General features: G+C 34.3%; 1 protein-coding gene across 2 annotated transcripts; it reads right to left on the bottom strand.

Moving 5' to 3' along the window:
• dhcr24 (24-dehydrocholesterol reductase) lies at positions 1-14,702 on the bottom strand. 2 transcript variants are annotated; one of them, XM_067384826.1, is made up of 10 exons: positions 14,280-14,702; positions 12,878-13,036; positions 12,550-12,655; positions 8,362-8,480; positions 8,003-8,266; positions 5,976-6,119; positions 3,953-4,150; positions 1,463-1,641; positions 1,145-1,317; positions 1-72 (listed from the first exon to the last, which is right to left on the bottom strand). In XM_067384826.1, the coding sequence occupies exons 1-9, from the start codon at positions 14,508-14,510 to the stop codon at positions 1,164-1,166; spliced, it is 1,554 nt and encodes a 517-aa protein (XP_067240927.1). In that variant the 5' UTR covers positions 14,511-14,702; the 3' UTR covers positions 1-72; positions 1,145-1,163. The 2 variants fall into 2 exon arrangements, with proteins under 2 accessions (XP_067240927.1, XP_067240926.1); XM_067384825.1 differs by lacking the exon at positions 1-72 and having other exon boundaries at positions 815-1,317.
• Positions 14,703-15,073: the final 371 nt, after the last annotated feature.

Below are 15,073 nucleotides of genomic sequence, written 5' to 3'. Positions count from 1 at the left end.
GATGGTTTAAATTATTCATTTTAATGGGTGTGTTGAGTCTGCTAAGTATGTGACATCCACAGTATCAGCACACTGAAAATACAAATACAGAATATTGTGAACACAGTATAAAAGAGCAAAAACAAGTTCAGAAGGCCACAAATATGATTTTTTGATTTAAAAAAATGTTTTTGATTTTTTATGTTTGTAACTGAAAATAACTGTACTAATGACAAAAGTCATTTCATAATTAGTACAAATATATGTTTCATAATAATAAGTGTTACATTATGGGTAGAAAACAAATGCTAAACACATTCTCAAATTGTGCCAGGCTTATATTAAGTGCTTTAATGTTATATCCCTTTCAACACACCATTATCATTATGTTAGATAATGTTAAGACATCTAGTGTGAGGTACGAAACATTCACAATATAGGAAAATAGAGAATATGATTTTGTCCACCACAAATTACAAAATAAAAGATGTAATTGTTACTTTTTTTCTAGTAGCAATTGCGATTTTGTCTAAATATTAAAGATATTTTAGATATTATCTAGGCCTATATACATACATACACACACACACACACACACACATTATATATATATATATATATATATATTATATATATACATATATATATATATAGTTATAAATAGATCTACATTTTTCTCAGAATTGTGAGATATAAACTCACAATTGAAAGAAAAAAGTCAGAATTGTGAGATCATTTATATATATATATATATATATATATATATATATATATATATATATATATATATATATATATATTTTTTTTTTTTTTTTTTTTTTATTACATGGTGGAAACTAGCTTCAATTGTAACTCTTTTATAGTAAAATTGTTTTATATGACTCTTAACAGATCATTAGACAAAATATTCTAAAATAGTTTTATTTATTCACAGTTGAATGTCCATAAACTACTGACCTGTTAAGCACTGTATATTGTTTAAATTAATCTAATAGTGTTATAATAAGGCCCTTTATTTTTTGTCTCAAATATAGACATAGGTCAGGGGGATTGAACTTGAAACATAGCTGGTGTTCCTTCAAGAAAGAAGAGTATTTGCGCTTTAAGTGTATCTGGCCCAATTTGCTCATGTTCTTCAGCAAAAGGGTTGTTTGGTTGATCACACCTTTCAGGTTCGACTGGATTCAGTGTCTTGCAGACTTGCAGATTTTGTCAAATACTTCAGGAAATGCATCTTTACAGTCGAGCTGCTCTCTGAGTTTATGATACAATGTTCCATCGAACATCTCCCAGAATTCCTGTCGTTCCATGTATACGTCAGCATACAGCATCTGGAATCTAGATATGGAAGTACTGTGTTATATAATACCCTATGACAATAACGACTATTGTCAAAGACAATTTTACTGCATTTCAAAGCTTGGTTGTTGAAATTTATGCCAGTCTTTACCAGTTAATGGAAAGGGGAAAAGTGATAACTGACCCATGAACGTCTCTAACAAACTTCTCCAGCTGGCGTGTGGATGATCTAGCTTCAAAGTGTTTGACTTTGGGCTCCCCATATGCTCCAATATCAACATACAGTTCATCTTCATCTCCTTTAGGGTGCACCATTCCCGGCTGGTTGGGCAGCACGAAGGGACATAGCCACAGAGGATACACCTACAACACACATACCCATGAGCAAATATATATATACAGATACACACACACTATCCTTCAAAATGTGGGGTCAATCAAGAAAGTCTGTTATTCTCACCAAGGCTGCATTTATTTGTTCAAAATTACTGTAAAATAACTGTTTTCTATTTGAATATATTTAAAATGTAATTTATTCCTGTGATCAAAGCTGAATTTTCAGCATCATTTCTCCAGTCTTCAGTGTCACATGATCCTTCAGAAATGCTTCTAATATGCTGATTTGCTGCTTAAGAAACATTTCTGATTATTATTAATGTTGAAACCAGTTGTGCTGCTTAATATTTTTGTGGAAACTGTGATACACTACAAGTAAAATGTTGGGGTAAGATCGATCTTTTAAAAATAAATAAATAAATATTAATATTTTTATTCAACATTTTTATTCATTAAATTGATTCAATTGACAGTAAAGAGATTTATAATGTTACAAAAGATTTTTTTCAAATGAATGCTGTTCTAACTTTCTATTCATCCTGAAAAAAAGTTTTCACAAACATATTCAGCAGTTTTCTAAGGAAGAGGATTAGGGCCAAGCAATAATAAAAAAAAATAAAACCATCTTGAGATTAAAGTTGTTAAATTTCTAGAAAACAATTGTTAAATTTCAAGAAAAAAGTCTAAATAAAATGTTGAGAATAAACTCGTTAAATTACGAGAAAAAACTCGATAAATTTTGAGAAGAAGGTCGAGATAAATGCTGAGAATAAAGTCAGTAAATTACGAGAAAAAAGTCGCTAAATTACGAGAACAAATTCGTTAAATTATGAAAAAATGTCATTAAATTTCGAGAAAAAAGTCGAGATAAAATGTTGAGAATAAAGTCATTAAATTACGAGAACAAATTCGTTAAATTATGAGAAAAATGTCATTAAATTTCGAGAAAAAAGTCGAGATAAAATGTTGAGAATAAAGTCATTAAATTACGGGAACAAATTTGTTAAATTATGAGAAAATGTCGTTAAATTTCGAGAAAAAAATTGAGATAAAATGTTGAGAATAAAGTCATTAAATTACAAGAAAAGTCGTTAAATTACCAGAACAAATTCGTTAAATTATGAGAAAAATGTCATTAAATTTTGAGAAAAACGTCAAGATAAAATGTTGAGAATAAAGTCGTTAAATTACGAGAAAAAAACTTGTTGAATCTCGAGAAAAAAGTCGAGATAAAATGTTGAGAATAAAGTCATTAAATTACGAGAAAAGTCATTAAATTACCAGAACAAATTCGTTAAATTATGAGAAAAATGTTGTTAAATTTCGAGAAAAAAGTCGAGATAAAATGTTGAGAATAAACTTGTTAAATTACGAGAAAAGAGAATTTGTTCTCATAATTTAATGACTTTATCCTCAAAATTTTATCTCGACTTTTTCTCGAAATTTTACAAGTTTTTTCTTGTAATTTAACGAGTTTATTCTCAACATTTTATTGCGACTTTTTTCTCGAAATTTAACAACTTTTTTTCTCATAATTTAATGACTTTATTCTCAACATTTTATCTCGACTTTTTCTCGAAATTTTACAAGTTTTTTCTTGTAATTTAACGAGTTTATTCTCAACATTTTATTGCGACTTTTTTCTCGAAAGTTAACAACTTTAATCTCGAGATGATTTTATTTTTTATTATTGCTTGGCCCTAATCCTTTTCCGTAGTTTTCAACACTGATAATAATAAGAGCCATTATTAATAATTGAGCACAAGCAATACCAAATAATAACTGAACACTAAATCAGCATATTAGAATGATTTCTGAAGGATCATGTGACACTAAAGACTAGAGTAATGGTGCTGAAAATTCAGCTTTGCCATCACAGGAATAAATTACATTTTGAAATATATTAAAATGGAAAACAGAAATGTTCAAATGTAATATAAATGTTTGTGAGTGTGTGTAATATTGGCTCTTTTTACATTGATGACATTGTTCTAATTTGGCTGCTATAGAGCTGTTCAGTTTGTAGTCTAGAAGAGAATTCACTTTTTGAGTCATGGTTTCCCTTGAGAACTTCTAATGTGTTTTCAGAATAGCTACTTTCGATTTTTGAGTAAAATAAAGTCTGTGGTGAGCATTACTGGAACAGACCTTCATATAAATCAATTATATTTTGATGCCTGCTTTTTTCAATAAATAAAGAATTCTGTATTGAAATTTTAGCATGTTTTGAAATAATAATAAAATAGCACAGAACAGTACAGACTTATATAATATAGAATATTAGCTATTAGTTATCACCTTATTTGAGTATATGTGTGTGCATGTTCGGGTTTCTCACATGTATGTCCTTGTGGAAGCGTAGGATGGCAGTCTTGATGTGCTTCATGGGGACCAGCATGTCCTGCACCACATGGTGCTGCTCGTACAGTTTGCGGATGGTCTCTCCCTGCGTCAGCTTCAGCAGGGAAATCTTAGGAGGAACCATCCAGCCAAACACATACCTGAACAATGGGTTATTCCCAAATGGAATGATGTCCTAAAAAACAGACAACAAGGAACGGTGGATGGAAATGAGATGGAAAAGCAAACAAAAGTTTATATGGATGATAGATGGAAAAAGAAAAGGGGAACAAGATATAGAGTAAGACGATAACAAAAAGGAAATGGGATGACCGATCAATATGTTTACAGGATTATTACAGGAAGTGCTGTTATCAGGATTAAGTATATGTGTATATTAGGGGTGTAATGGTACATGTATTGGTCCCGAACCGTCACGGTACGGACGTCACGATTCGGTGCATACAGTCAGACAACAGGCGATCCACACTCCAATCCAGAAGGGGGCGCACACAGCAATGCAACACTGTTTGCTAACTACTACAACAGGAAAAAGCACAGAAGAAGAAGAACAGACGATCTATATATAGACATGTTTACGTGTAATCTCTCAACCGCGGAAAGACATCAATAAATCAGCTTGAGAATAATATCTCACGTAGCATTACATTTACCTCAGGCAAGTCATTCAGTGTCCACAGCATGTTAGTTCACTAGAGGGAGCATTTCACTAAATATATATTTGCTTATATATCCATTATATAGTGTTGATTATTATATATAAAAATAAATAGCAACTGAATTTAATAGTTTGGGCTCTGATCTTAATTGTAACCTTTAATATTATGGTAATGTGCAAGAAAGGGCTTCCTGTATATAGTTTATGGCATTAGCTGAGATGACAAAAAAAACACTGTTTAATAAAAAAAAGAAGAACAAGAAGCAATTTTATGTTTTGTTTTCTCACTCTGCTGTACCAAACCCGTACTGAACCGTGACTTCAATACAGAGGTACGTACCGAACCGTCATTTTTGTGTACCGTTACACCCCTAGTGTATATGTACACCGTTCTTTATGATCACAAAAGTTATGTTTGAAAATCAAAGCACATTCCTGACCTTGTCCATCTCCACTTTAGCTGCATAATTTATTGAGTAATGTCAGACTAGTGCTGCCAATCAACAGACAACACAAGCTTCCTGTAGCTAATGGAAGGCTTTAGTGGATATACAGTAATGCATCAAAACTGTGTGTGAGTATGTTTGAGAGTGAGACAGAAGGGTTTACAGAGAGAGGGCGAGAGACGTGGCTTGATAAAGATGGAAGAGAAGGATAATAGTTGTCTCTTTAACTATGCCTTATGGGACAAGTGAAAAATGCAAATGCTAATGCAACCCATAGGGGAGGAAGTACGTGACTGACTAAGTGTTTCAAACTCCTGATACACTTTAAGTGTACTACAGTACACCACAAACCAAAAAAGCCACACTGAAAGTTATAAATTGTCTCAATAAGAGTCTAATATTATTAATATCCCAAATGCAAAGCAACATGATGACAGTTCTTGGAAGATATAATCCCTAGTGATCCAGTCATAATATAGTACAAAACACACAATGTTGGCATAACTGTGGAGAACCATACTCGTATACTTAACTCCTTGTGTTAAACTGGACCAGAATACAAAAAAAATGATTGTATTATGGGATACTCGTTGAGACACAATGTAGATGAATTATAACATATGTACAGATAGATATAAAGAAATATACTGTTCCAGGACACCTGTGTGACTTCACACAGCCAAAATCACTGTGACAGCAAGTGCAAAAATGGCTTAGAAAAGTGACTGTGATGCATGTGGGCACTGTACTTATTTATTTAGCTATTTACTTGTCTGAGTTGAAATGATTTAATATCCGAGCTCTGTTATTGTTATTATTTCTTGAAAAACAAATACGAAAAGCAGCATATAATTGGGTAAGTTTGTTGGTGAGTGCAGTTTTCCGGAGTGATTTACTTGTAATTCCCAGAAGATGCTGCGGGTGTGTCTGTGGTAATAGTGCCGGAGAGGAATGTACTCCACTGCAACACAGTTCTGCTTCAGGAAACCCTCCACATGCCGGAAGAACCACGGCTTGTAATAGTAACCTATACAGTTAGTCTGATCAGACAAAGGGAAAGACAGAGAGAAAAAGAATCTGTATGACAATACAATGGTGTTTGATTGTAAAAGTTTTCATAATAAACACATTGAGAAAGTTGCCGATATGTAGAGAACAGGCAAGTGAGTATGGAAGCTAATTTCTGCCACAGAATAAAAAAATTAAAAAGGTAATTGCCAAAGTAAGAAGTGTGTTTTTGGTTGTGAGGGAAAGATAACCTTGTTTCCCAAAGAACCCAGCGTTCAGTGGATCTTTGTGCTCAAGCATTACATTGATGCGCTCTCGATATTTATCATTAAAATAACCATAGAAACTGATAGTTACAATCACTTTGTATTGGTTAAAATGAATGGAGAATATCTTTTGTTTTTCCGTGGATGCTCGAGCCCTCAGGATCGGCGCTTATGGTTTCATAAACAAGGCCCAGTTCTACACGGGATTTACAGATCGTTTGAAACTGAAGGATGGAGCGGTCACAGCGGTAATGATCCCGGTCATGAGTCGGAACCGCGGGTGGAGAGTAAAACTGCTTCAGATGTCCGTTTTGTTGGCAATAGGTGCCTAAGTGCATATAATGTAAACAACACGAACGTAGTGAATGAATAAATTCATTATTCATCATTCATATGCTATATTCATTATAGCGATTCAAAAGTTATCCAGGGATAATGCGATGGTGTATTGTGTGTTTAAATACAGTTGTTTAGCTGACCATTGATAGCTTGTAGACGATCTCTACACAAAAGCGGCGCATACTCGTGACTCTAGCTCCGCTCACAGGACACGCCTCCAGGCGTTCGGCTGTTTTCAGAATTACTCGGTACAGCGTATGTATCTTTTATAAATATGATTAAACTAAAGACTTTTTGGAGATATGAAGGATGCACTACTACTCTATAGGTACTCAAGATTAACATGAGATTGGCAGAAACTGTGTTTGATACCCCCCCCTTTAAAAAACTCAATTTTTACTTTTTTTTTCTCAGAAATGTTAGTCTAACAATTCTGACTTTATCACTATTGCAAGTTTCACACTCAATTCAGACTTTTGATCAAAATGGTGTGTTTAACGATAAATTCTGACTTTCTCAGAATTAAAAGTTTAAAACTCAATTCTGTGAATTTAACAAAATTCTAACTTTTTTTAGACACTCAATTCTATCTTTTTTTCTCAGAATTGGGAGTTTGTAACAAAATTCTGAATTTTTTTCTCAATATTGCGAGATTAATACTCAATTCTGTCTTTTTTCCTCAGACTTTTGAGTTTAATGCGGAATTTGGACTCTTTTTCTCAATATTGTGAATTTAACACTCAATTCTGACTTTTTTCCTGCAACTGCGCGTTTATATCTCACAACTGTGACTTTTTTCCTCGGGAATGTGAGTTTAATAAGGAATTCTGGCTTTTTTTTCTCAGAATAGCGAGTGTAACACTCAATTCTGACTTTTTCTCCAAATTTTGTTAAAAAAACTCAATTTTGACTTTTTTCTCAGAATTGTTAGTTTAACACAATTCTGACTTTTTTATCACACTTGTGTGTTTAACACTGCATTCTGACCTTTTTTTTCCTCAGAATTACAAGTTTAAAACGTTTAAAAAGTTTTCCCTCAGATTTGAGTTAAACACTGACTTTTTTCTCACAATTGCAAGCTTAACAGAATTCAGAATTTTTTTCTAAATATTGTTTAACATGCAATTCTGACTTTTTTTCCTCAGAATTGTGAGTTTATCACTTGCAATTCAGACTTTTTTTGCAGAATTCGCAATTATATTTTTTTATTTTTTAATGCATTGCAGAAACAAGCTTCCATAAATAAGCCATAGAAAAAGTACTAAGAAAAACCAATCAGATTACTTGTATTACAGAATATTCATTATCACCTTGTCAGGCTCTGCATGATCTGTCATGGTTCCCGTCATAATCACGGCCTCGTCCCGTGAGTACTGCAGTCCTTCCACAAATTGGTTCTCCTTATTGGCCGATTCCTCTGCAAATCTCTTGCATATATCATCCAAACCATGTACAGGTTCGTAACGAAGCTTCACCCATTTTCGAGCTGGAATTATCCGGATCTCCGCCGCAACCAGGAACCCCAGAGTACCGCAGGACCAAGGAACCGCATAGAACAGGTCAGAGTTTTCTTTCTGCGCACAAGAATTTTGATTTAATAAAGGTTTTTAATATGCAACTGTGTGTGTGCGATTGTGTGTATTTATATAGTCTGTAAGAATTGACTCACTTCAGTGCAGCGGACCAGACTTCCATCAGCCAACACCAGCTCAAAGGCCACACAAATGTGCTGGAACAGGCCGTAGATGTGTGATGAAGACTCAATGCCTGTTCCCATTACCAGCCCACCTGAACAAAGCATGAGACAATCATGAGAGACACTTGATGGGGGATGACACAATAAATAGCCTAAAAAATACATTGATAATATATATTATTTTAGAAAAATATAGTACAACAAAAGCGATTATCTAATGGTTTCATTACAATAAGAAACATAGAGTTGCTCTTTTTATCGATTTATCTAAAGCTTTTGATACTGTAGATCATGAAATGATAAAATGACAAGATAAACTAGATGAGTAAAGTTTGATGACAAACTTTGAGGTTGGCTTGAAAAAGTTTGAAAAGAATTAAAAGCTTGAAGTTTGAAGGTTTTAAGTTTGAAGAAGTTTGAATTTTAAAGTAGATTTAAAGTTTAAAGTTTGAATATTTTGAAGGCAATAGTCTCTTAGAAAAACAGATAGATAGATAGATAGATAGATAGATAGATAGATAGATAGATAGATAGATAGATAGATAGATAGATAGATAGATAGATAGATAGATAGATAGATAGATAGATAGATAGATAGATAGATAGATAGATAGATAGATAGATAGATAGATAGATAGATAGATAGATAGATAGGGTGCATATTAGCATGTTGCGAACGTGATTTAACATGTTAGCATTATTTAGCACCTAACTAACATGTAGCTAACATGGTTTAACATTGCTAGCATGTCGCTAGCACAATTAGAACATTGCTTGCACGATTTAACATGTAGATAGCATGATTTAGCACATTGCTAGCATGTTGAATCAAAGTCCCTTTAAGACAAGTCATTTCACTCGGCGGCCATCTTTGAAATGCCTCTCGGGCATGCAAGTGCAGCTCCTATCTCTTTGAATGGGGAAACATCAAAGTCTCCAAAGCTGTTTGTCAAGCTTTCGGTTAAATTTCATATTTGTAATCCCCAATGAAATCTAACAACAACAATAAATTTTGTTTCCAAATGCTGGAATCATGATAAAAAACTGTATTTTTCAGGCTGGATCAAGCTAATGCGCATGCGCAGACCTAAATGCGCGTCTCTTGTGCCTCATTTTGGAGGTGCGCGTCTGACTGTTTCTATAGGAACCGGAGCTTTTAACGGCCACTGCACTGACACGATGACTTTACCAGACAGTGATTTGCCCTTATTTAGAAGGCGGGACTTGCGCGTTGCACTTTCTCCCATTCAAAACAATACGAGTGACACGTCTTGTGTTATTCTATAGTCTTTGGTTGAATGCATGATTTAACATGTTGCTAACGCAGTGCTAGCATGATTTAACATGTTGCTAACGCAGTGCTAGCATGATTTAACATGTTGCTAGAATGTTGAATGCATGATGTTTGATTTAGCATGTTGTTAGCATAAATTATGTTGCTAGCATGATTTAACGTTGCTTGCACAATTTTTCATGTTGCTAACGTTTTAACATTGCTGCTAGTTTGATTTAACACACTGCTAGCGTGATTTAACATGTTGCTAGCATTATTTAACATTGCTGCTAGTTTGATTTAACACATTACTAGCATGTTGTTAACATGTTGCTAACACAACTTAGCACATTGCTAGCATGATTTAGCACATTTTAAATCTCAGGAGTTTTATTTCATGGTTAAATAAAGGTTAAAAAAATGGACACTACATACACTAGTACATACACTACTGTTCAAAAGTTTTGGGGTTGGTAGGATTTTTTATTGCTTTTGAAATAAGTCTCTTATGCTCAACATTTATGTTTATTTGATAAAAAAAAAATACAGTAATATTATAAAATATTATTTAAAAATTTCATTTTTATTTTAAAATGTACTTTATTCATGGCAAAGCTGAAATTTCAGCAGCCATTACTCCAGTCTTCAGTGTCACATGAAATGGATTGAGATTCAAAATGCACAAACATTTGTGCTTCTAAGCTTTTTTAAAGTAACAGGACATCAAATTATACCCTATTTGGGAAAAGTGCCAACTGGGAGCTAAAAAGGAAGGATCAAAAGTCCAAATAACTGACCTTTGATTACAGATGCACAGCTCTAAACTGCTTTTAAAAATGGTATTGCATAAAACTATTGCTTTGATATGGTGCTTACCATTTCAAAGATACAGGAATCAATACATGTGGCCTCCTATCGTCCAACACTTTACAAACACAACACACCTTTCCCATGTCTTATTACTAAGCACTGTGTCTCAACAGAATTACAAATGAATTTGAAGGAGAGTCAGTATAAAACATTTCTCCACCGATGAGCGCTCTTTTCTGGGATCTATAAACACTTTCAGCAATAGGACCCGTATCCGCCCTAATCTAATCTGCCTCATTGAAACAGGGACTATGCTCATCCATAACCTAGTTAGGAGCGGCCTCTGATGCACCACACATGGCATATAATATTGATCAGGAGAGAAAGTTATGCTCCATTTAAAGAAAGCGAATATCTGCAAGTGCTCAGAGACATTAAACAAATCCCTTGTGGAGCAAAGAGAGGGAGAGATTATTCAGGTCAGAGATGATTTACAATCTTCATCTAAATGGAGAGAAGTGTTACTGTGTGCTGAATAGAAAATGTCCAAATGGATCTAGATGCCACAAAAATGAGAGTTTGCTGTAATCTGAGACTTGGTAAAAAAAAACAAGCATACCTAGGTGTAACACACAGATGATGAGAAATGTATGTGAACCCTTTATGTGCATTTGTTCTTGAATTTATGCACATATTCAATGCATGTGCAAGGGTTCACATACTTTTTCCTGCAAATTTACCAAAATGACTGAAATTCAGCTCGGGAGGCTTCCTCAGCACAGTGATACAAACAGTAACAATGCCGTAATTTTCCTTTGGAAGTGCATGCAAAGTGGATTTGCTTTCACAGCGCCGAAAACAGCATCTTCTTGACGTGTCGACAACACAAACCAAACTCTTCCAGGCTTCTGCTACAACTGCAGTTGGCTGAACACCGTTACTGACAATCAGCATTTTGGCTGTGTGAGATTCTCCAGCTTTGTTGTTGTTGAGCAACCGAAGCACGAGCTGATAAAGTGCCACCCTCTTCTGGAAAGAGGGCCGGGACCAGCAGCTCATTTGCATTTAAAGGGACACACATAAAAATGGTGTATTTTTGCTCACACCCAAATAGGGGAAAATTTGACGAGCTATAATAAATGATCTGTGGGGTATTTTGAGCTGAAACTTCACAGACACATTCGGGAGACACCAGAGACTTATATTACATCTTGTGAAAGGGGCATTATAGGTCCCCTTTAATATTATCTCATAATTTGGCAGCAGGTTTATTAGGCTGCTGTCACTTTAAGACCTGACTCACGATCCATTATACTGATACACATGCGTTTTCTTTCTCAACTGTTTATGTTCACTTAAAACATACTGATTGTGTTTATGTGAATACTCACCAAGATTTTGACATCATTTTGTGTGTATTTGACAGTTTAAGTGCAATAAACAGCGAAAAGTAACTAAATTTAGTACTGAGAGGTGGCTTTATGTGTGCACACTTTGAGTGTGAGCACAAAATCTGCGGGAATGAGTACAATTATGCGCAATATGCACAATCCAACGGCGAAATTAAAGCCCTGTAACACCAACAATATTCATCTGGAGCAAATGAAATGAGTGAGGTGAGGAGGGTTTGTGTGTCGACTTGCTGTCGGAGAAATGAGAGAGAGAAAGAGCAGCTGGTATTGTGTGTCTATTCTGAGGAAAATGAGTATTGGAAGAGTTTCAGATATTTCAGTATCGATATGTATCGAAAAATCAGTATTTTTGACAACAGTACATTGCACTTAGTTTATTATTTCAGATGCCTTTTTAAAAAGACAATTAAAAATATATATATATGTAAAATTCAACAAACCTAAAAAGGTTTGTACAGGAAGTAAGAATGGAATTACTCATGACTCGTTTCAGGCAGTTCAGAATCAGTTCTTTCTTTTGAGAAATTTATTGTGCACTTTGATCTTTTCAGACCTTTTACATTCACAAACAGCGATATTACACACTGCATGAAATGTATAATATCCGAAAAAGTATAATAACACTTTAAACATTTGTTTATATATATTTTCTCTCTCATAACCTACCAACTGTCAGGTCATCAAGTTCAGGCAACACAGGCAGTGTCCAGCCAATAGAGTTGAGCAGAGCGGTCACCTGACCCATGTTAGCTAAAGGTTCCACACGTACCACCTGGAAAATTGGTAAAGTAAATGCTTGATTTGTTGCTTGTAACAATTGTAAATTTCCTCTCTTTACATTGTATTAACTTTAAGAATAACATACGATGCAGCTATTTATTTTGTCTACATACATTTTTACTGTCCACTGAAAGCCTTGTCTTTCCAAACTTTAAATGAGGAGAAGATAACTAAACAATTTTGCTGTTAAAAAGACATATTTGGCAACATCCACCTGCCGTTTTGTGTCCACCTCCAGGATGTCCATCATGTTAATCATGATGTTCTTGTGCGTCTTCTTGTATTTTCCCACCCTGAGGGACACAGTCAGCCATCCTGGACGACCCGTGCACATATATTTCTTATTTTTTCCATCTTTTTTCCATTCTCGCACCTGGAAAATTGAAATCGTCGCATTTTATTAAAATTAAATTGCATCAAAGTCTCATCAAGTTTATGCATTCTTAATCATTTTTTACATTGATTCAGCAATAACCACAATGAAACAGTAGCAATACTTTGTATATCTTTCACATACTTCCACAAACAGTATGTTTCAAGTAATTTTAAGTTCATTTTGATTCAGTAGAGACCAAAAGTGTAATTAGTCTATTTTTAAATCAGTTTGACAAATTCATATTTGTGCACCTCAATGTTATTTTAGTATATATTATATTTATTTGAATTAGCTTTCATTTCTAGTTCATTTTCATATTTTCAGTTCTCTTTTTAATTTTAGTTTAAGTTTTAGTATCTGTAATTTTGTTATGTACTAGTCAGTTTTTTTTTGTTGTTTTAATATTTCTATTTAGCATTAATTTAGTTTTATTTGTTATAGTAACTTTAGTACTTCAACTTATTCCTATAATAATAATAATAATAATAATAATAGCTTTAATTCAATTACAACAACCGATTTTAAAATGTTTTACTTTTAGTTACCATGACAGGTGCACCAATGTTGTTATCCTTATGTCAAATAGTAAGGGGCGTGTCAATAACTTTTCGCCACGCCCCTAGTGTCCTGTAGAGACCATACTTGCTACTTTTTACTGTACCGTCATTTTTTAAAGTGAGAATTCGCTGCCTCTCTTAAAGGGACAGTTCACCCAAAAATAAAACTTCAGTCGTGATTTACTCACTGTCAAGTTGTTCCAAACCTGTATGAATTTCTTTCTTCTGCTGAAAACAAAAGAAGATATTTTGAAGAATATGAGTAACCAAACAGTTGACGGCACCATTGACTTCCATAGTAGGGAAAAAAAAAAATACTATGGAAGTGAATGGGGTCCATCAACTGTTTGCTTACAGACATCCTTCAAAATATCTTTTGTGTTCAGCAGAAGAAAGAAATTCATACAGGTTTGGAACAACTTGAGAGTGAGTAAATCATGACAGAAGTTTTATTTTGGGGTGAACTATCCCTTTAATAATGTTTTCATGTATATTCATTAGTAGTATTGCATGCATTTCTAATTTGTATGCAGAATGCATTATCAGCCTCACTGATGTGCTGAATAAATATTTGACAGAAATATGCAATCAGATCCTAATTTGCTTTAGTGCAATGCATATTACATTGGATATGAAAGTACAGTATAAAAACCCCACGCTCATACTAAGATCCAGCATGTTACCTGTCTCTGGATGTCTCTGACGCGCTGGTCGTGCTGCTTTGGCGCTGAGCACATCTTGAAGATGATCCACGCTCGCAGGTAATAGTACACATCAAAGATGACGGATAAGGGGAGGAGAAAGAGGCAAACGAAGATCCATCTCTGGTGTATTATCACGTACTCCAAGCCCTTCACTTTAATCCATAACAAAAACAAAACTACTAACCCACCCAAATATAACAACGGATCCATTCTTAAATCACGAGTCGACTAATTTCAAAGGAATTTAAAAACGCATAGAGCTCGTTGCTTGTCTTTGCTTTGGCAAATGCTTTTATTTGTATTTACAACAGACGAACATAAAAACACGCATTCACGCGGTCTAATAAACTGACATTTCTTTCGACTTCTTGTACTCGTTATGCGATCAGTATCACCACTTGCACGCGCACGATTTAACATCTATATTTTTTGCATGATGTTTGGGAACTTGACCAGGTGGCCTTAGCACCTCCCCCAGCGTGCGCTGATTGGTCAGTGGAGAGTCAAATCAGATGACGCCAGTGGTTTCGTTCGTCTCTTCAGCCAATCACAAGAAAGAATCACCGTCACACCATTGTCTCAGCGCGATGTGTTCATTATCATTCAGCAGTTGAGAAATCAGGCGACTTGTGATACAGTTATTGGCACATGTCTGACCTGACCTTTCTTTATATTTTTATTTTTATTGATAACATTTAAAACTTAATTCTAATACTATAATGTGCTATTTATACCGAATTATTTCCAAGGTTTAGAACAGAAAGGTGGTTTTA

Source organism: Chanodichthys erythropterus, chromosome 4 (assembly GCF_024489055.1).
Source record: "Chanodichthys erythropterus isolate Z2021 chromosome 4, ASM2448905v1, whole genome shotgun sequence".
Lineage (NCBI taxonomy): Eukaryota > Metazoa > Chordata > Actinopteri > Cypriniformes > Xenocyprididae > Chanodichthys > Chanodichthys erythropterus.
This window is presented reverse-complemented; position numbering and strand designations above follow the sequence as displayed.